At 45.8% G+C, this 21,512-nt stretch overlaps 1 protein-coding gene across 7 annotated transcripts in view; it reads right to left on the bottom strand.

Moving 5' to 3' along the window:
• Positions 1 to 21,512, bottom strand: part of MCTP2 (multiple C2 and transmembrane domain containing 2) — a 261,080-nt gene that overhangs the window by 164,759 nt on the left and 74,809 nt on the right. For all 7 annotated transcript variants that reach the window (XM_086365352.1, XM_086365345.1, XM_086365348.1 and 4 more), the window contains exons 3-4: positions 17,711 to 17,773; positions 16,503 to 16,611 (exon numbers count right to left, since the gene is read on the bottom strand). Coding sequence is in view for 6 of the 7 variants with exons in the window: in XM_086365345.1 (XP_086221471.1) it covers positions 16,503 to 16,611; positions 17,711 to 17,773 (172 nt within the window). In the remaining variant the exon portion in view is untranslated. The remainder of the gene's footprint in view (positions 1 to 16,502; positions 16,612 to 17,710; positions 17,774 to 21,512) is intronic.

The raw sequence follows: 21,512 nt of genomic DNA, 5'->3' as shown, positions 1-21,512 counted from the left end.
AATGAATATGTGTCTTTTCTGGTTCTGACAACCACAGTCAAATTATTCTTCCAAAATCTGTCAAAATTTACACTTCCACTAAAAGTATATGTTTTGTTTTTTTTTCTTTACATGCTCACCAATATTTGATATCATAAACTTTTACTTTGAACTAATTGCAGGTAAAAAAAAAAACAGTATCTTTATTTTTCTCTGTCATTAACACTTTGAGTAAAGTTTAGGATATTTCATATTTTCATGACCTACATTTGTCTTTCTTTGTCAGGGAGATTCTCACTGATATCATTTGCCCATTTTTCTATGAGCTCATGGTTTTGTCTTCTGCTTATGGATTTGAATGAGCCCTTAATTACGGAAAGCAGCCACTGGCTATAAATCTTGTCATACTTTGTTTAGACTTACATTATTTCTTGCAATAAGTTATTTTCATTTTTTATTTAGGCAAATTTACCAGTTTTATTTATGACATCGTCATTTAACATTCTGCTTAGGAGAAGTTTCCTCACTTAAAGGATTTTAAATTAGTTCAGCCATGTTTCTTCCCACTGGTTTTTGTAGTTTTTCGTTTTTTACACTTAAGTCTTTGCTCCATCTGGAATTATTTTAGTGCAAGAGGGAAGGAAATTCAGGTTTACGTATAAGCAGGGAAGCAGGATGATCAGAGCCAAGCTTTAGAAATATAAATCTGGCAGCAGCTTATAATTTAGAAGGAAGAAGAAACAGGCAAAAGCAAAGAAACCTGGTAGCTGAGATACTATAGCACCGGGGAGTTGAATAGAAAGCTATACCCAGAGCCTATGAAGCAGCGATGCAAGGTTTCACAAAGCATGATTCATGGGACACTCATATTTCACGATGCTCCACAGACAGAAAGGGTCTTGTCATCGGAACCACTGGGAAAAGCTGTTTACTATTCCCTTACTTGGAACTTCTATGTAGAGTAAAACACTAAACTGCAAAAGCCCAGGAAGTGCATTAATGACAAACAAAAGCAAACAATAACAACAGTCTGGGACGTCCCTGGTGGTCCAGTGGTTAAGAATCCACATTCCAATGCAGAGGACAAGGGTTTGATTCCTGGTCCAGGAACTAAGACCCCACATGCTACGGGGCATCTAAGCCCGTGTGCCGTAAGTACTGAGTCTGTGCGCCACTCGAGAGAAGCCCGTCCGCAGCAGCCAAGAGCCCGCAAAGGGCAGTGAAAGACCCCTCCTGCCACAGCCAAGACACAGCACAGCCAGGTTAGAGACACACACGTAGATTAAAATGTCTAAGAGAAAACAGGGTTCAACTTTTCAACTCTGTATTTCATAAAATTACTTAAATACAGAAAGCATTTTACTTGGGCAACTGAACACATAATATTAAACTCCTCCAAATCAAAGTTCTGGAAGGTAGGATGTATGCCCAGAGTTACCTAATATGCATAGTAGTTGAATTAGATGAAGATGTGACTAAATGAATGAATAAAGTAAGATGGGCATGGTGGGTTACAATCCCAGACCTTCCTTTTAATAACCATATCACCTTAGGCCTTACTATCTTCACCTGTAGAAGGAAGGAGCTGTCTGAATACTTTTGTCAGGGGGTCCTAAGAGTTCAGTTCCAAGTCAACAATTATTTACTAAGTCATTAGGGAACTTGAGATACATATAGATGAATTCACGCTGCATAAACAGTATTTGGACACATATCAAAAGCATACATTCAAATTTTTTCTATCCTCTGGCTTCAGAGTAATAAGTGACTATTATTTTATTTATGCACATACGCTTAGACTCTTTCCAATTCATACACTTATTTAGAATTCTCTTCTTGCCAGAAGGTTAAAAAAAAAAAAAGTAAATCTGAGCTGTTTTTATAAGGGATCCATAAGTTCTAACTTTCTCTGAGGCTGGCCAAATAAAAAACAGACCTGATTTGGAGAGAACAACCGAGTGATGATTTCTGAACAGCGGCTGCTGCCCTCTAGCAGTTACACTGGGATTTCCAGATTAAACTGCGTCCAACTGCAGCTGTAGTTTTAAATCGGAGCATAGTTGCTTTACAATGTTGTGTTAAGTCTCTGCTGTACAGCAAAGTGAATCGCCCTTCCTTGGGAGTGTGTGTGTGCGCATGTGCATGCATGTGTGTGTGTACCCCTTCTTTCTGGATTTCAGAGCACTGAGTAGAGTTCCCTGTACTTTACAGTAGGTTCTTATCAAGCTAACTATTTTATACATGAGATCAACAGTGTCTATACGTCAATCCTCATCTCCCAGTTCATCCTACTGACCCCCCTCCCCTTGGTATCTACGTTTGTTCTCTCTGTCTGCATCTCTGTTTCTGCTTTGCAAATAAGATCATATATACTATTTTCCTAGATTTCACTTATATGCATTAATATATATTTGCTTTTCTCTGACTGACTTCACTCTGTATGACATTTCAACTGTAAATTCCTTAACAGGCGCCTCCAGAGACCATAACAGGCTTTATGGAAATTCAAAGGCCACTCTTCCTCAGTCCCATGGGACAGGAGAAACAACTTTCCCTTAGTAGAGCACAGTCTGCTGCTGCTGCTGCTAAGTCGCTTCAGTCATGTCCGACTCTGTGCAACCCCATAGACGGCAGCCCACCAGGCTCCCCTGTCCCTGGGATTCTCCAGGCAAGAGTACTGGAGTGGGGTGCCATTGCCTTCTCCAATGGGTGAACATGAAAAGTGAAAGTGAAGTCATTCAGTCATGTCCGACTCTTAGCGACCCCAGGGACTGCAGCCCACCAGGCTCCTCTGTCCCTGGGATTCTCCAGGCAAGAGTACTGGAGTGGGGTGCCACTGCCTTCTCCGAGAGCACAGTCTAGTTTTCTTAAACAGAAGTAGGTTCAGGTCTAGCAGCCAGGTTCAAGCAGTAGATTCGGGTCCAGGAGAATTCCAAGCCGGGCTGCACCACTAAAATCGGATGAAGGGAACATGTATTCCCAGGATTGCTTTAACCCCTCCTTCTGCACGTGGGGGCCACATGCTTCTCTTCTTTTGGTACCAACCTCAGAAGAACAGGCTCCTCTTGGACCATCTAAGAGCCTTGCTGGCCATGTTTTCCCCCTTGGCACATCTGGGTTGAACTATTCCTGGGCTTTTCTCCCAGGGTGACTAACGCCCTCCTCCTGGGGAGCCCGGCACGTCTAACAGCCCGAGGACACCTTGGTCAAGGCTTGTCCACTGCTGGTCCCTGGCATGTCATTTACCAGAGTCACCAAATTCCGTTTATTGAAAGACCATCCCGCGGCCAACTCGCAGTGAGATCAAGGGTCGCAACTCACCACTGTTACCAAAACTGGCTTATTTTAACTGTTTGTAAAGTTTTACCAAACCTGCTATTTTTCACTATTTATAAAGTTCGTATGGAATAAATAATGGGAATTAAGAGAGCTATGCAAAGCGAGCTCCTCTTGGGGTCTTCAGATCCTCCGCCTCTACCATGGGCCCCCCAACTTCCTTCAGCTGACTCACCCCACCCCAAGACTCCTCTGCTTTCCCTACTCTCTGCCCCTCCCTAACTCCGTTACCTCTAACAGTCTCTCTCTTTCTGTTTTTGGTCATCCCTTTTCTGGGATCTGCAGCGTAAGCTGGGTCACTTCTGTTTCTTTTTATCATTTTTTTTTTGACCTGAGACAAATTCAGTATTATTCAAGATGTTGTTTTGGCTTTGTCTTCATAGCCAATTAACAAATATGACCCAGAGACCTTCGAAAGTTTTTTTTAAAGGTTTTCATCCAGTAACTTGATACACTAAATCTTATAAACAGATGGAGAAAAACACTGTCAATATGCTGACAAATTCAGTAAATGCGCCATTTGGTAAATGGATTACTGAACAGGTTGGCCCTTGCTGAAGTGGTCACTGGAAGAGGTGCCTGCACCCCACTTCTTGATCCCGTGATCAGAAACATGCAGAGATGTAAACTTCTGCTTAAAGACAGCATGCACAGTTGTCCCTGTAACACCAAAATAGGGGGAACCTGGGTAAAAGATAGAAGAAGGCATGACCACACAGAAAACAGGAGAGAAGAGCCAGGATATATCAATGTGAACAGAACTGAAAGCACGGGGGGACAAAAGGAAGTAAGAGTAAGCCGGAAAGGCAATCAGCGCAGCTGTCTGAGGTCTCTGGTCAAGCCTCCTAGATCTCTGTGTATATCAGCTCTCAGTGTTTCAGAAACCCACGCTGACAAAGCATATTGCAGCTACTGATGCCTTAACATTCTTTTTTTTATTCATAAAAATACTTGAAATGTCCCCAGCTCACAATACTGTTTAAGCATAATTTTAAGTCTAATGAAATGGACACCAGCCTTTACGGAAAAGGGACAACACTGCTGAAGTTCAGTATAACAACATTTACAGTAGGGGTGATCTCACTGAATCCTCCAAAAGCTGTGAAATAAACACCATTTATGTTGCCATTGTAAGGATGAGGATGGTGAGTGAGTTGCTAGACCCAAGCCTTAGTGCCAGACCCATTTCACTCTAACTTATTTTTTTAGTCACTCGGTTGTGTCCGACCCTTTGTGACCCCATGGACAAACCCAGCCAGGCTCCTCTGTCCATGGACTTCTCCAGGCAAGAATACTGGAGTGGGTCACCATTCCCTTCTCCAGGTAGCCATTCCCTTCCCAAACCAGGGATCGAACCCAGGTATCCTGCATTGCAGGCAGGTTCTTTGTCATCTGAGTCACCAGAGAAGCCCCTACTTAAGTGCAGCCATACTTAATCCCCAAGCATAACCTCTGAAATTCTGACACTCCTCTCATCAAGAAGCAGGGCACCTGCCCCACCCCATCACCTGGTCAACCACTTTAACCAATGCAGGGAGGTGAAAGTAACACTGTGTTCCTTGCAAGGCTGCACTGTAATAGGTCACATGGCAGCCACCCTGTGCGCTGGACCTTCATGTCTAGAGCCCCGTGCTGTGACATAAGAAGGGTGAAGATTCTGAGAGCATCGGGCTGTGAGGAAGCCAGGCCTCGTGTGTGACAGCCCTTCTCTTCCAAGCATACACCTCAGGCCCCCAACACGCATGTGAACAGGTCTTTTAGTCCTTGGACAACGAAGTCCCTGCAGTCAAGTCACACCCTAAATCTCAAGTTTCCCAAGTGAGACCCCAGACCATGTGCAGCAAAGCCAAGCCACCCCTGTGGTGCTTCGTGCAAATCCATTCACCAGTCCTGGGCTGCTGAGATTGCAGGTAATTTGTTAGATGCTGACAGTCTCTAGAATAACACCCCTCACCATCGGCCATCATGCTCCCCACCTCACATGCAGCATGTTGGAAAAACCCAAGGTGTAATGGCATGATGGAATTAGCTGCCCAGCGCTGTAGCCGACATCCAAATTAAACCACAAGGAAAATCACAGACACGTGGAGAGACACCCTCTGTGGACTTCAGCCTCCATGCAAACCATGCACACACCCTTGAGCAGAACTCACCATAGCAACATCAGAACCCAACAAAGGAAGTAACAAGAACTACTCAAAACATAGCATGCCGTGTTGCACATATTACATCAGTATGGGAATGAAAAAGACCCAACCAGTCCTTACAGAGAAATCCCATTCAACCAAACGGAAGGCATCAGATATTCAAGTCAATGGTTTTGGATGGGGAGGTGGAAAGGCTGTTTGTTACAAGCAGTGGACACAGGAAGCAGGCCTGTCTTACTCCAGGATCCTTCACAGAAATGGAGATGGGGTCCCACCGAAGGGACAGGTAACTAACCATCCAAAGCAGGGGAGGATGGCTACCTTCTGATCAACCAATGAGAATACAGTTGTAGTTTTGTTGCTAAGTCATGTCCTACTCTTTGTGACTCCATGGGCTGTAGCCCGCCAGGCTCCTCTGTCCATGGGATTTCCTAGGTAAGAAGAGTGCAGTGGGTTGTCTTTTCCTTCGGCAGGGAACCTTCCTGACCCAGGGATCAAACCCACATCTCCTGAATTGGTTAAGTGGATTCTTCACCACCGAGCCACCTGGGAAGCCCGGGAAGATACAGCGTCAGCAAGAAAAACCTCCAGAGAAGAGCTTAGTTGTGAGAATCCCTTAAGGGCTATGGGCGGGGAGGGCTTCCAGGTGGTCTGGTGGTAAAAAAAAGCCCACCTGCCAATGCAGGAGACATGAGAGACACGGGTTCAATCCCTGGGTCGGGAAGACCCCCTGGAGGAGAGCACGGCAACCCAATGCAGTCTTCTTGCCTGGAGAATCCCACGGACAGAGGAGCCTGGCAGGCTACAGTCCACAGGGTTGCAAAGAGTCAGACACGACTGAGCTACTAACACACACTAACAGCTGTGGGGACAAAGACGGCCAACCGATGCCAGCCTGTATCTTAGTGGAAAGGGGGGAAAGCGAAGTCCATCCTGGTGAGATCAGGGCAGGCTACCAAAACCCCCCAAGTGGAGGAAATGTAACTGCTATCTGGATTTCAGGATGGGCACTTGCATCATTCTAGTTTCAACTTTGCTGCTGAATGTGCCTCTTTTTGAAGAAGCTGGCCAGATGTGTCTTGGTTCCTCCCACTCAAATATACCAATGAGGGCTTGCCACCTGGTGTTCAGGGGAGGGACTCCAACGCGAAGCAAAGCCCTAACTTTTGCAAAATAAAAAACTCGCTGTGACCTTTTGATACAGTCCAACTGCGACGTGGTGCTGGCACTGGAACAAGACCACACACCCACAGGAACCAAAGAGAAGTCCAAGAAGCAGACCCTCATGTGGCCTGCATCTTAAGACCCGATCAGAAGGTGGCCACCAAACCATTAGGGAAAGGAAAATTTAGTTCTAGTTAACTAAACAGCCATTTGGAAAGAAGTAAAACTAAGTTCTGACTCTAGGCCAGAAATCAAAATAAACCTGATACAAAGAGATAAGTGGAAAAACCAGACAGAAAAGAGACTAAATATAGGTAATTGCATATTTCTCCCAAGAGAGAAAAAGCCTTTCAAGGTACGAAAACCAAGGATGAAACTCAACAGAATAAAATTGTAAGACTGGAAAAGATGTTTGCAACAAAAACTTCGTAAACAAAATTAAAAGGCAAGTGACAAGTTAGAAAAATATCTGTGAACATATCCAAAAACCACACAAATTAGTCACAGAGATGGATGGAATTGGTTGTGTACAAAAGAGAAGCAAATCTCTCTTAAACAGATACATCTCAGGGACCAAATTTCTTCACACAAACTGAAACAGAACCAAGACGATACTTCTCTCTCAAAACTAACAGAGGTAATCTACACAGTGTAGGTGAGAAATGGGAAGTGCATAAATTGCATGCCCCTGGTGGGTGAGCCAAACAGGAGAGTTTCTCAAGAGTGAACTGGCAATTCTGTAGAGAGAACCTCGAAATGTTCAGATCACGTGACCGAAACTATCCACTTTGCTGCAATAAATGGCCTGCCAAGATACGGTGTGACACACAGCAACGTGTACGGTAGCATTATTGCTACTTACTTAAACTCTGGAATGACAGCCTAATCGGGAATAGTAACTAAACAAAGAAGGGTGTACTATTAAGTGTTAAATTTCTTTTCAAAATAAAAAATTTATATAATACAGAAAAACATATGGGAGAAAACAACAGTAAATAATCAAGTTATTTGAAGCCAGATCCTATTTTACTTTAGAACTCAATGTTTTGTTTTTTTTTTAAATCAGGTCAGTGGAGAAGATTCAGTGAAACATTGCAACACCAAGGTTTTCCATGTTGGTTGCTATGAAACTTGAAGGATATTTTCTGAGTCACATTTAAGATGAAGAAAATAAAACCATCAATCCACAAGGGAGTTCTGACTCAAATACTGCACCACTAAAAACTAGTGTTCTTTCATTCCTCTTTCACATCAGCAAGAAAGCAGGAACTGGTCTTAGAAAACACCCTGAACCATCCATCTGCCCTGCTGGCAGCAGGCAGGGCATCGAGGGGGACAAATCTAAAGAGAAAAGCAAAAGGTATGCAAAAAGAGGGTCAAATTATCGAGAAACTGGGAAGAAACGCCATAATAACACTGGCAGCAATGCCACAAGTCACTGCCTTTCTCAGAGGGAAACAGAAATTAAACCCAAAGAGAAATAACTAGAACCAGACACAGCAACCATCGTGGCTCATGGTCCCGCACATGGGTCGCGTCAGCCCCCCGCGGCCACTGTGCACGGCTGCGTCAGTCCCATTGCACACCCCCACATGCCCACCCACCAAGTTCAGCCCCACAGTCACGGCTGGATGGTGTCTGAGCTGGTTTCCAAGCTCAGATAGTCGGTGCCCAGAGTCCGTCACTCTGAACTGCTTTCCGGTGCCCCCAACACTTTCCATCCTAGCACAAGAAGGTCACTTTTGAAGGACACCACTGGGTATAGAGAAGAGACTGCTGAGGAGCTGGTCCAAGCCAACAGAGCTGCCCAGAGGCAGAGGGATGAAGCCTCAGGATACCCCATTTACAGCACGCCTGCTGGGATGCTCCTCGGTACATGACACAGAGTTCTAGAAGCACCCCATCTATTCCCTAATCACATCTGCGATGAGGAGCATGTTTCTCTTCAGGTCAAATACAAGAGCATCCTTTCCTTTTTAAAGAAGAAACGCAGAATCATAAAAATAAAAATCAGCCTACAGATTCATCGGAAAGACTGATACTGAAGCTGAAGCTTCAATACTTTGGCCACCAGATGGGAAAAGCCGACTCATTGGAAAAGACCCTGATGCTGGGAAAGACTGAGGATAGGAGGAAAGGGGGACAACAGAGGATGAGATGGTTGGATGGCATCACCAACTGAATGGACCTGAGTTTGAGCAAACTCTGGGAGATAGTGAAAGACAGGGAAGGCTGGTATGCTACAGTCCATGTGGTTGCAAAGAGTTATACAACTTAGCAACTGAATGACCACAACTGATAAAGTGCAAGAGATATACAGAATTCAAATCAGAGGTAACCAAATGACTTGTCACCAAATCAGAGGTGACATTTGAACATTTTAGTAGCAGTTTAGTAATTTATTAAACCCCTTTTGCAAGGCCAACTTTTCACACTAGTGGGAGATCTTCCAACGCTCTCTTCCTTACAGAAGTACTTGATCCTGCTCTAAAAAACAAACAAAATAGAACTGGCCTCGTCTACCTAACCTGCATATAACCATTTCCTGGATGAATGAATGAGTCATGAATTTTCACTGCCTGAAACTCACAGCAAGAAGATGACCATGAGCCTTCAGCCCTACAGCTGTGTACACCCCAGTGATGCTATGAACCCTGAGCCGCAATGGCCTTTTCCTTCCCTTTTGCAATACTGCAAAATAGCCACCAGAGGGCATCAACAACCTAATATGCCGCTGCTGCTGCTGCTGTTGCTGCTGCTGGTTCACGGCAAGGATACTATGTAACTGCTTTTACATCAACGGAAAGTAAAAGGACTTCACTCCACCGGCTGTTATTTTCAGGAATTAATGCTCCAGGATGTAAACATGGAGGGGAGCATTTTTCCAAAGAGGCCGGCCCATGTCACATGGTGCTCATGCCAGGTCTAGGAAACACGGCTGCTGGCATTAGCAATGTCAGTTTGAGGACACCAAAATATGTTCCTGCTCACACTACTTTTCATGGGAAACTGAGCCAGGGTTCAACTCTCACTGTCTATCAACCAAACCATGAAGCAGTCAGACTTAAAATGAATTGATCCTATCACATTTCCTTCTGCTTTACCAATCTCAAAATTATAGACCCCTAAGAGTTATTACTACAGGGGCTTGTTCCTCTGGTGGCTCAGTGGTAAAGAATCCGCCTGCCAATACAGGAGACACGGGTTCAATCCCCAGGTTGAAAAGATCCCACGGAGAAGAAAATGGCAACCCACTCCAGTGTGCTTGCCTGGAAAATCTAATGGACAGAAGAGTCTGGTGGGCTACAGTCCTAGGGTTGCAAAAGAGCTGGATATGACTTAGTGACTAAGCACCACCAACAAAGAGTTACCAGACAATGGCTCAGAGAACTTAAAATGGGTGTCTGGTTAGGTCAAAGACAATACAATCTGTAGAAACTCCCCCCGCTCAAAAAAAAAAAAAAGAATATAAATGGAAAATATAAAAAAAGAGTAAAAGGAAAATATAAGAGTAAAAGGAAGAAGATGGGAGGAGGAAGAGGCGTAGAAAGGCAGAGCAAAGGAAAAATTAATGTCAGAAAAGGAGGGAAGCTGGGACCGACAGACAGGTGACAGGGAGTAACCAGGACAGGGCAGACAGTGAAGACAGGCTGAGGCTGCTCCTCAGAGACGGCTCAGGGAGGTGGGCTCAAGGCGGTGCCGAGGCCTCTGACAGCGTCCGAGAAAGGCTCAGTCCCAGGAAGACCACTGGAGCAACACGGGCTGCCCAGGGTCAGGGGAAAGGCTGCCTAAAGAGACGGAACTCGCCAACAGTGGGCCAAGTGGAGACAGATTCGAAGGACCGCGTGTCAGGGAGTGGAAGAGACATTCCTGAGGAAAATACGCTGTAAGAGGCGATTTCCTCAACGTGGCCACACTTGTAGAGCGACCACCTTAAAACCTGTCAGTGCTCCATGATACGACCCTTACGTCCACGGGGACTCACGGACAGACAGGCAGGTCCGTGACCACGAGGTGACTCTAGTCACTCACTAAGTCCAGTTCTCTTTAATGAGCTCTGGGTTCTGCTGGGTTTCCTCAGTGTACACACACACACACACACACACACACACACATTACACACACCACATACACACACAGACCCCACACACACACCCCACACACACGTACCCCCCACATACACACACACACCATACCACACACACCACACACACACACACCACACACACACACCTCACACACACACACCTCACACACACATACCCCACACCACACACACACACACCACACACACACACCACACACACCACACCCACATACCACACACACCACACACACCACACCCACATACCACACACACCACACACACATACCACACCCACACACACCCCACACACCACACCCACACACACACCACACCCACACACACCACACCCACATACCACACACACACACCACACACATACATACACACACCATACCCACACACACATGCACACATACACACACCACACCACACCCACACACACACACATACACCCCACACCCCTTATCTATATATTTTGTACGAGGAATAGAGTCGTTGACAGCTGAAGCCCCTGGGATGTTCCGGGTGGTGACTACATAACAGTGCATGCCTGACACCATTGCTAAGCCTGGGCATAGTTCAGAGTTAGCAACCTCGTAGTATAACAAACTTTATCCAGAAAAATCTCAAAATCCCACCTCGATCTACTTAACAAACCAGCCCTGTGCCTGGGACAGAGAAGTAAGAAATTTAGATAAAGTGTTCACAGCACTCTTTACACCAGGGAAGGCCTGTTCCTGGGAGGCTCCCCTCACTGTTTCTGGATGGGCCCAGTGACCAAGGGTCCAGTCCTCAATCATAAATGCTGGAGGGAAATATCCTTTCCTGAGATAAATATGATATTTCACTTTACTGTGAAAATATACCAGTGAAAATATACAGGGCAGGGGAGGGGGGGCAAGACTTCTTACCGCTCAACATCTCTAGACTTCTCTGCAGTATTACATGTCACCTTACTGAGATGCTTTCTAGACCCTTCATTTGAAAACATGAGCTTCACAACTTGGATCACACCTCCTCAACAGCTCATACCTCCTTATTTTAAATAAAGATGTACTTTGCTACTCTCAAGAGCAGTTTCTTCAAGGGAAATATCCAAAATCAGATCAGAATATTCTAGATCAAGGTCAACAAATTTTGGACAAGGATCAAATCCAGCCTAGTGTACAGCTGCATTGGGAAACGGTTATGTCCGCTGATTTACACACTGTCTATGGCTGTGTGCATGCTAAGCTGCATCAACTCATGTCTGACTTTGCGACTCCACGGACTGTAGCCTGCCAGGCTCCTCTGTCCACGGGATTCTCCAGGCAACAATACTGGAGTGCCCTCCTCCGGGGGATCTTCCCGACCCAGGGATCAAACCCGTGTCTCTTACATTTCCTGTCCTGGTAGGCGGGTTCTTTACCACCAGTGCCACCTGGGAAGCCACGCTGTTATCACACTTCTTGTTCTCAAATCTCCCAACTACATTTTAGGACAAGCTGCATCGTGCCCATTCTGCAGATGGGTACATTCCATTTCCGAGTGAGTGAGTTGCCATAGGAAATCACAAGCCAGGAAGTGGACTGTCACGCCTCAGTCCTCTTCTTGACCCCCCAGAGCCACCCACTCTGCCAAGACCCGCCACAGCCACTGCCTCCCTGCAAGGCCCCGATGAAGTGTCTATACCTCAATCACCTGAACTAGGACTCCTGCTAAATGGGTTGAAGCTGGTGATCTGTGTGACATTTTAAAATTGTATATATGTCTTTTCTTTTTCTTTTCCAGACTTATCACCAGGTCCCATGTCTTGAAGGCCAGAACTTAAGTTGGATTTCCCTAATGAAGAACTAAAATGCTTTAGAAGCATTGTGTGTATAAACCAGCAGTCTGGCCACGGGGTTGCAAAGAACTGGACACGACTGAGCAACGCAACACATGGCACTGCAGGATATATGAAGATCAATAAAGTGGTCACCCCACTAATGCAGTACCAATGTTAACAGGGAGGATCAACCATTCATCCCACTAAGGTCTGTAGAGGTAAAACATTCATAGCACTGAGATGACAAGGAGCTTGTGTCTGTGAAGAACATAAAAGACTAGATAGAAGTTCCATTTGAACAGATCTTGAAGGACATTTAGTATTGAAACATTCAGCTACTGATCTTATATCCAGAAAATCAGAGACCATGGGATCAGTTCAGTTCAGTTCAGTCACTCAGTTGTGTCCAACTCTTTGCAACCCCATGAACTGCAGCACACCAGGCTTCCCTGTCCTTCACCAACTCCCAGAGTTTACTCAAACTCAAGTCCATCTTGTTGGTGATGCCATCCAACCATCTCACCCTCTGTCATCCCCTTCTCCTCCTGCCTTCAATCTTTCCCAGCATCAGGGTCTTTTCCAATGAGTCAGTTCTTCGCAACAGGTGGCCAAAGTATTGGAGTTTCAGCTTCAGCATCAGTCCTTCCAACGAATATTCAAGACTGATTTCCTTTAGGATGGACTGGTGGGATCTCCTTGCAGTCCAAGGGATATAGAATACATAGTGTAAATTTCGTCACATCACAATGCTCTTTGTACCTAATTATGTTAATTAGGTGAATACCAAATTAAATTATGTTCAGAGAATACAAATTAAGTAAGAGAGCAAATGTATAATGAGGTCCAGCCCCAGGAAAAGAAAACGTTATATCTAAGACAGGACTGAAACTCTCCGTACCAGGAGAAGCACGCGTTTCTGCTCGCCTGCCTCGGCTCAGTGCCTGGAGCAGAGGTCCTCACAGCATGGTTTCTGGGCCAGCTGCATTGTGATTGCCTGGGAACCTGTTAGAACTGTAAGTTCTCGGACGCCACATCAGACATCCTCAATCAGAAACCTCTGCGGGTGGGCAATGCGTATTTTCACAAGTCCTCTAGGCTGCTCAGACATTCACTCAATTTTGGAAACTACTGGTCCAAAGGACTGCATTGGATAAAATTCTGAGTCGGGCTCCATAGAAAACATTGTCAGACCGATTAGACATGACAGACATGTGCCCTGCCTCCACACAAAGGAGCCAGGGCACAGGTGCAAAGAGTATGATCCCTGCAGAAACCAACAGTGGGCGTCCAACGTGCCCTGATCACACCCTAATACCTGTGAAAATCAAGCAGTAATGAATGCAGTCACAAACACTTTCTGGGAGGGGATGTTTTCTTAATGGATAATGATTAACCTTCCCAATAAATAAAAGAGACAGGAACAGTTACTACCGGTTATAAAAGACACAGGTGCTGGAACAGGTTATGACCTAGACTCCTTAGTAGGTATTTATCTTTGGATTATATTAGGTGTACAAAAGATAAAGCCAACCTGTCATCTGATGTTTAGCTCTGATGAAACCATAATGGCAGAGATGACTATGATAGGGTTAGAGCACAGACCCCAGCCTCTCCTTTGGCCCTGAAGCAGTGAGGTGTGGAGTAGCTCCGCATAAACCTTACTGTTTCGGTCCTTTTCTGATGCAGGCAATGGTTTCTCCATCATTTGCCAACTTTACTGAGCATCTATTGGGTGTCTGCTGTAAGTGTACCAGTGTGATACAGCAAGGCTGGTGTGGCCAGACCACTCACACAGACAAGGGATAAAACAGCGAGAACAGATGGCAAAACCGGAAAAGGGGGAGCTGGTCCTGGAAGAAGTCCAAGGTCTGGGCACATCTCCAAAGTGACAGACTTTTGGAGTGTTTCAAAAATTCAGAACAGGACATGTATTTTACAGGTTTACAGCACTGTCTTTCAAGTCAGGTTAAATGAACTCTCTGTGGAACATATTTCTAATCTCCAGATGAGTTGTCCCCAGTCAAGCTCTAAAATGATCACCATTTCATGGAAGCATCCACCAGATACCGTGGGTTCCCAAAAAGAATTGGGATATTCGTGGGTGGGCAGTTACCTGACTCTGGTTTATGATCATGTCCCTCAGATGTGATTCCAGGTACGAAATGCTATCTACCCCAAACCTTTCAAAATAACCTTAAGAGAGCTACCTAATACAGCACAGACATTTTATAATAAGAGTACACAATACCACTACCCAAGAAGTTGCACAATTGATAGATAAGAAATTATAACTTTGATAGAAACACTATTTCCCAACAAGGAGAGAATGAGATTTGTTCACTATTTTGAAATCCTGAGACATTACAATAAGAAAGAGCTAATTTTGTTTTAAAAAACTCCACCCTAAAAGATGGTAGTCGACTGAGATCAGGTGGATGGAAGACACCACACTCCTAAACGGGAGCAGTAGAAAGAAAGTCACAGCACAAAAAGTTTCAGGGACAGAGGTGAGGCAAGAGGATAGGATGGCAGGAAAACCAGGGACGCTCCAAGCGTCGCAGCAACAGAGGCAGGAAGCAGAAAATGGCCCGAGCAAGTACCAGCGTGACTGGCTGGCACAGCACTCAGAGCAGCTGGGCAGGCCAGCACTGCCCTGTTCCTCTGGGGCTGAGCCGTGTCAGCAAAGGCACTTGCAAGCAGGAATGGTGAGCATGGGCACAAAGGCAGAGAGGAAGGCCTTCCATGACAGGGGAGAACCAGGAGCTGCTGGTAACTGGGAGGGATGGGAAGGACCTGACCTCAAGGACTGGCTCTCCCTGTCCAGATGCACTCCACTGCTGCTCCATGAAGACAGGACACAGTACCCCAAAAAAGCATCTACAGACGGCAACAGGGACACATAAACAAAAAGAGGAGTGGAAAGCACAGCAAGAGGACCTCCAAGGGAGGAAGCTCCAAGCAGGAGATTTTTAATGTATACTTAATGCTTTCAAAGCTGATGGCAATATCCTATGCGTGAAACAAACACGCTGTGTGCTCAGTCACTGCAGTCGTGTCTGACTCTTTGCAACCCTACGGACTGTAGCCCGCCAGGCTCCTCTGTCCATGCGATTCTCCACCAAGAATACTGGAGCGGGTTGCCATGCCCTCCTCCAGGGGATCTTCTCAACCCCGGCAGAGACCAAACCCATGTCTCCTGAGTCTCCTGCACTGCAGGCAGATTCTTTACCACTGAGCCCCCAGGGAAGCCCAAAACAAACATAGACTGTTCTAAACAATTTTTTAAAAAGACAACTCAAAAGATGAACAGAATAGCACAATGGTCATAACAATTAATGAGAAAATGAGTGAGCTGGAAGGCCCAGCTAAGGAATTCTTCCTGAAAAAAAAAAGTAATGATAATAATGAGAATGAAAGGTAAGAGACAGAGAAGACAGACAGAAGGGTGACCCTTCCCTCTTTTCACAGCTGTTTCAAAACAAGAGTAGAGAGGAACCAGCAAAGATTAGAGAGACTAGCAAAAACCCAAAGAAAGACACAAAATTCTTTAGAATAAAAAGACTGCACCTTCTAGACAAAATAAATGAAAAAAGATAACAAAGGAAAAACAGATATATCCTTCTCCAGGGGGATCTTCCTGACCCAGGGATCGAACCTACATCTCCTACATTGCAGGTGGATTCTTTACCACTGAGCTACCAGGGAAGCCCCATAAAGCACTTATAGCAATGTTTCCGTCTACAACTTTATGTGGTTATTCATATTTGATGATGATTATTAATATAATCAGAGAAAAGGACGGTAAGATTTTATGTGTTTCAATAACTCACTGCAAATACCTTAATACTTGGAGAAATTTAGATTGAGAGCTCCAGTCTACCACCAGCCGTGCTGAGACAGAAAAGGCTGACTCGCAGGCTTGACAGAGGGTAGAGAGGAAGAGGTCCCCAGGTTACCGACAGCGCACAGGGCCAGGCCTTACCACAGCGATCCCGGACCACCAGGTTCCGACCTTCCTTCAGGTGGATGGTGAGGAGGTAGGCAAAAGGGCTGGGCAGGTTACTCAAGCCATCGCCAGCTTCCCTGAGACCCTGCACAGATGGAGAAGTAAGTGAAGTCAGTTGTCTTGGGCCCGAGAACAGAATGTGGAAATGCTTCTTCATTTAAGCACAAAGGATGCTTGCGATCATGGCAAATCTTCTAGCATCATCCTCCACCCCAACCTACTTCGATGCTTACCCTGTTCTTTATCTTTCTCCCACAGGGATTCTATGAGAATTCATGACAAGAGTTTTGAAATATTAACTTTTCAAGAAGAAGTATTAATAGATAAGTTGCATGCTGACAACTGACATCCCCTTAAACTCACTCATGTCCTGCAGGATCCTTGATCCTACAGCTTCCGGTGGAGCATCTAGAGAGGACTCAGCACGCAGAGGTCCAGCCATGGGGTGGGCTCCCACGGGCCTGGTCCACACCTCCAAGCTCAGATGTGGGATGTCTCCCTCCTCTTCTCCCCTTGCCCACCACCCCTCACCAGTTCACGTGTAATAGAAAGATTCTAGTTCACGACGACTCAGATGACAGCCTGCTGATCCATGGCCACTAACACATGTCCCTCCCTGGGTCCCCACAGGAGACACTTCCTCTCTGGGCCATATTTTTCTTTCATATGAGAGTCTCACCTCTCCCAAGTTCCCTTCCCTCTCCAGGAACACAGCAACTTCTATAAGCCATTATATCAAATTCGAGTCTGTTTCTGAATATTTATTAACTGAATCCAATTCAGGTTTTGAAAAGAGCAAAGGTGTGTCTTTGGGAAGAAAATGTACAGATAAAATGATGTGTTGTTCACTTATTTGACTTTCAATTAATCGATCTGTGGCTAAGTCACTCTCAACCTGCCTTCTTTTCAAAGTTTCTTGGTCCACATTTCAAAGCACTTCAAAATGGCTTTGTCTCCTGCACCATCTCCCTCATTCTCATGGCTCTGTATTTTTAGAAGAATCTATTCCACTCTGACAAATCAATAGACACTGAATTCATCTCTTCCAGCCACAATTTGCAGGGCCTGTCTTTGTGGGTGACTACAGTTCCACATCCTTTAGAAATAAAAAGAGGCAAAGATCCAAACCTTTGATAGGAAATATTTATAGTACTTAGTGTTTGTTTTTAAGGAATGTCACTTACAGATTGCTCTTCAGAATGTTGAGATGTCAGAGCAGCATTCAGATCACCACTTCCACAGAGATTCTGTCAACAAGAAGAAAAAAAAGAATAACAACCCTGCTTTAAAAAAGCCAAAGAATATCCACCCACAAGGATACCCTTTATCAGGTCTTTCCCTTTGAAGCTGCCATTTGCATATTCAGTTTCAGATGTGCGGGCTGCCTTCCAGAGCGTGTGGTGAGTCTTGGCAGTAAAAGGCTGACTCACTGGAGTCCATGAGGCTGCAGCCTCTGCCCTCTTAGTCACTGATCAGTGTGTAAATAAGGCCGATTCTAATCTCCTGTGGGGCAGCCAGCACATCTGTAGTTCATGCAGTCATCAGCATGCCAGCAGCTTTGTCCCAGGGGAGGACCAAGGGCCATCCTGCCAGGTGCCTCCATCGGGGACCTGCCTAGACCCCGGCCATAAAGGAGAAAAGGGTAGAACAGGTACCAGAGACCTGAGCTCATCAGTCAGGTAGGACCCATTTCAAACGTGATCAAAAAGATGTTCCTCCAACCATAACCTCATGAACAAGAACCAATAAGGAAATGCAAGTTCTCTACAAACGATCTCAGATGGGGAGGTGTCTATATTTCCCAATTTAAATATGCCTCCAATAACCAGGAAATGATGCCAAGGGGCAATGACGTGAGTATGGCTCAGCAGTAAGTACGGGACACAGTAGACATCTGCACTCTTATCAGCTTTCTCTGTACAAGTGTGAGGTCCCCAGGAGCTCTGGGATTCTATGAAGGTTCTGGGCTCGATGTGAGGCTAGATGCCTACGTGAAAAGGCACAGACAGTGGAAGGGAAACGGGCAAAAGGCCTCCCAGCACTTGGGGTATGTCCCCGTTTGTTGGACCCATTGGCTGGGGCTCATTTCCTGTGGGAAAATGCGATTTCTCCCTCCAAACAAGGCTGAGTAACTCTGAAGTTGTGGGTAAATTTACACACAGGCAGAGATTGCTCAGATGACCCTGAAGCTGGTGACCCTGAAGAGGTGAAGGTGAGGACCAGATGCACTGTGGTCATTGATCCTTGGCACAGCAGGCTCAATTCAGAGAGCCTGCCTGAATGGAAGGCAGACTGGCTCCAGGACACCGCCTCTCTCTCTCCCTCTCTTTCGAGTGGAGCTTAGGCAAACAGAACCTGAATTCTAGAGCAAAAGGGCATTTCTTCAGATGCTACAAGGGCCAATCAAGGGCTGCAAACAAGCAGGGGCTTTCTGGTCCACCCCCTGTACACACACTGACACCACCAAGTGCTACAGGAACGAGCCCCGATCACATCACGTGGGACCTCGTAAGCCCACACCAGCGAGCACAGGGGCGCTCCTACAGATGTCTGCACCTGAGCGTCGCCCTCACCAGCGAGCACAGGGGCGCTCCTACAGATGTCTGCACCTGAGCGTCGCCCTCACCAGCGAGCACAGGGCGCTCCTACAGATGTCTGCACCTGAGCGTCGCCCTCACCAGCGAGCACAGGGCGCTCCTACAGATGTCTGCACCGGAGCGTTGCCCTCACCAGCAAGCACAGGGGTGCTCCTACAGATGTCTGCACCTGAGCATCTCCCTCACCAGCGAGCACAGGGGTGCTCCTACAGATGTCTGCACCTGAGCGTCGCCTTCACCAGCGAGCACAGGGGTGCTCCTACAGATGTCTGCACCTGAGCGTCGCCCTCACCAGCGAGCACAGGGGCGCTCCTACAGATGTCTGCACCTGAGAGTCGCCCACACCAGCGAGCACAGGGGTGCTCCTACAGATGTCTGCACCTGACCTTCTCCGATCACATCTGCCTCTTCTCCCAGTCTTAGTCAAATGTCCCTCAACTGTGAATACATTTCATTCAGGACCCAGGGTCATGGCAGGCACTTGGACCTTGCTCTAAGGACCCTAGCACTTCAGTCACTGGAAGCCCCAGCTGTGGAGGGACCATGACCACCCATCTCTCCCAGTGTGAGCTTGACCCCGGTAGCAGACAAGGAAAGGAGCAGCTGGGCCTCCGGTCACCTCTCATCTGGTTGGTTAACATCTACTTGTGTTATGTGTAAAATGACACCCAGGAGAGCGAGACAGGACAGCCTGCGGGCTGCTTTATGAGGACGATCAATATACCAAACTCAACTCTCTCAAGTTCAGAGGATGTCTCCTCATGCCTTTTACACTATGGCATTCCCCCACAGTCATCTCCTAGAAGCTGAGCAATTCCTCCTCTACCTGATCTGCAAAACCAACAATGTCCCGATCAGGTCTTCATGTGCAGAACCAACAAGTAACATCTGCTGTGTGATCACCCCGTTAGTGTCTCCAGTTTCATGAAACAAATCAACACCCCCCTGAATCAATCCTATTTGAAGGCAGTTCTGCAAAACCACTGCCGCTGGGATCAGAATTCCTGTTTAGAGTGAGTGGTTATGAACTGAGTAACAGGGGGCCCAGTATCTTCCACGACCCAACAGGAGAGAGAATGTTCCCTAAGAAGCAGCATTCCTCAACCAGCACACCTACACACTCTCCCAAAAGAGGCCTCCCTGCACTTAATGGTAACTGATGAAGTGACAGCTAATGATAATGCTCATGGAGTGACAAATGAGCCCACATCATCACCATCATTTACATGCTATCAGAAACGATCACGGGGCTTTCCTTCAAATACACGATAAGTCTTCCACTTAGAATAACATGGAAATTAAATGTGAAGAATGACATTAATTCAATATGATGGCTGGTTTTACTCACAGAAAAATCACAGAACTTAAAGTTATGGTTCCCATGGCCCCTGTAACTGTCACCCGTTGTATATATCCACCAAGAAAGGAAAGTGATCACCATAAAGAAGACAGGAAAGGCCTACAGAAGCAAGGGAGGACCGGGTTACAGCCGCTGGGGGACACATAACTGAACATTTCCTTACGCTCTGCATGGAGCCAAAGGATTTATTCATTGAGTAAAAACTGCATTATTTTCAGCTTTTTTGTAAACCAACTAACAAATTGGTAACTTTTTCATTAAAAAATTACAATTAGTATTTTTCTTGTAGGAATACTTGGTATCTGCCATCTTGAGATTTTTGTTGTTGTTCTCAACAAGCATAATCAAGCACTCTAATTTTTCTTTTCAAATTTTACTCTAAAAAAGTTAACACATAGTGAAACTGGCTTCTTACATGTGAGTATAGTATGATGACATTTTAATACACGTATGTATTCATGTAACTACCACCAGTATTAGGACACAGAACAGTTCCCCCCCAAAAAAATCCTGCATGTGATCCGACTGTGATCCAGGTGTTCCCTCTCCCGACTCCATGGCAGTCACTGACCTATTCTTACCCTACAGCTTCATCTTTTTTCAGAATATCATACGTATGCAAACTTTTGACACTGGCTAACACTGAAACCTGTATGCAGGTCAGGAAGCAACAGTTAGAACTGGACATGGAACAACAGACTGGTTCCAAATAGGAAAAGGAGTACATCAAGGCTGTATATTGTCACCCTGCTTATTTAACTTATATGCAGAGTACATCATGAGAAACACTGGGCTGGAAGAAGCACAAGCTGGAATCAAGATTGCTGGGAGAAATATAAATAACTGCAGATATGCAGATGACACCACCCTTATGGCAGAAAGTGAAGAAAACCTAAAGAGCTTCTTGATGAAAGTGAAAGAGGAGAGTGAAAAAGTTGGCTTAAAGCTCAACATTTAGAAAACTAAGATCATGACATCCTGTCCAATCACTTCATGGCAAATAGATGGGGAAACAGTGGAAACAGTGGC

The sequence above is a fragment of the Bos grunniens genome, chromosome 21 (assembly GCF_055505025.1).
Source record: "Bos grunniens cultivar Pamir isolate PY7600 chromosome 21, Bosgru_T2T1.0, whole genome shotgun sequence".
NCBI lineage: Eukaryota > Metazoa > Chordata > Mammalia > Artiodactyla > Bovidae > Bos > Bos grunniens.
Note: the sequence above shows the minus strand (reverse complement) of the source record. Positions and strands in the feature narration are given on the sequence as shown.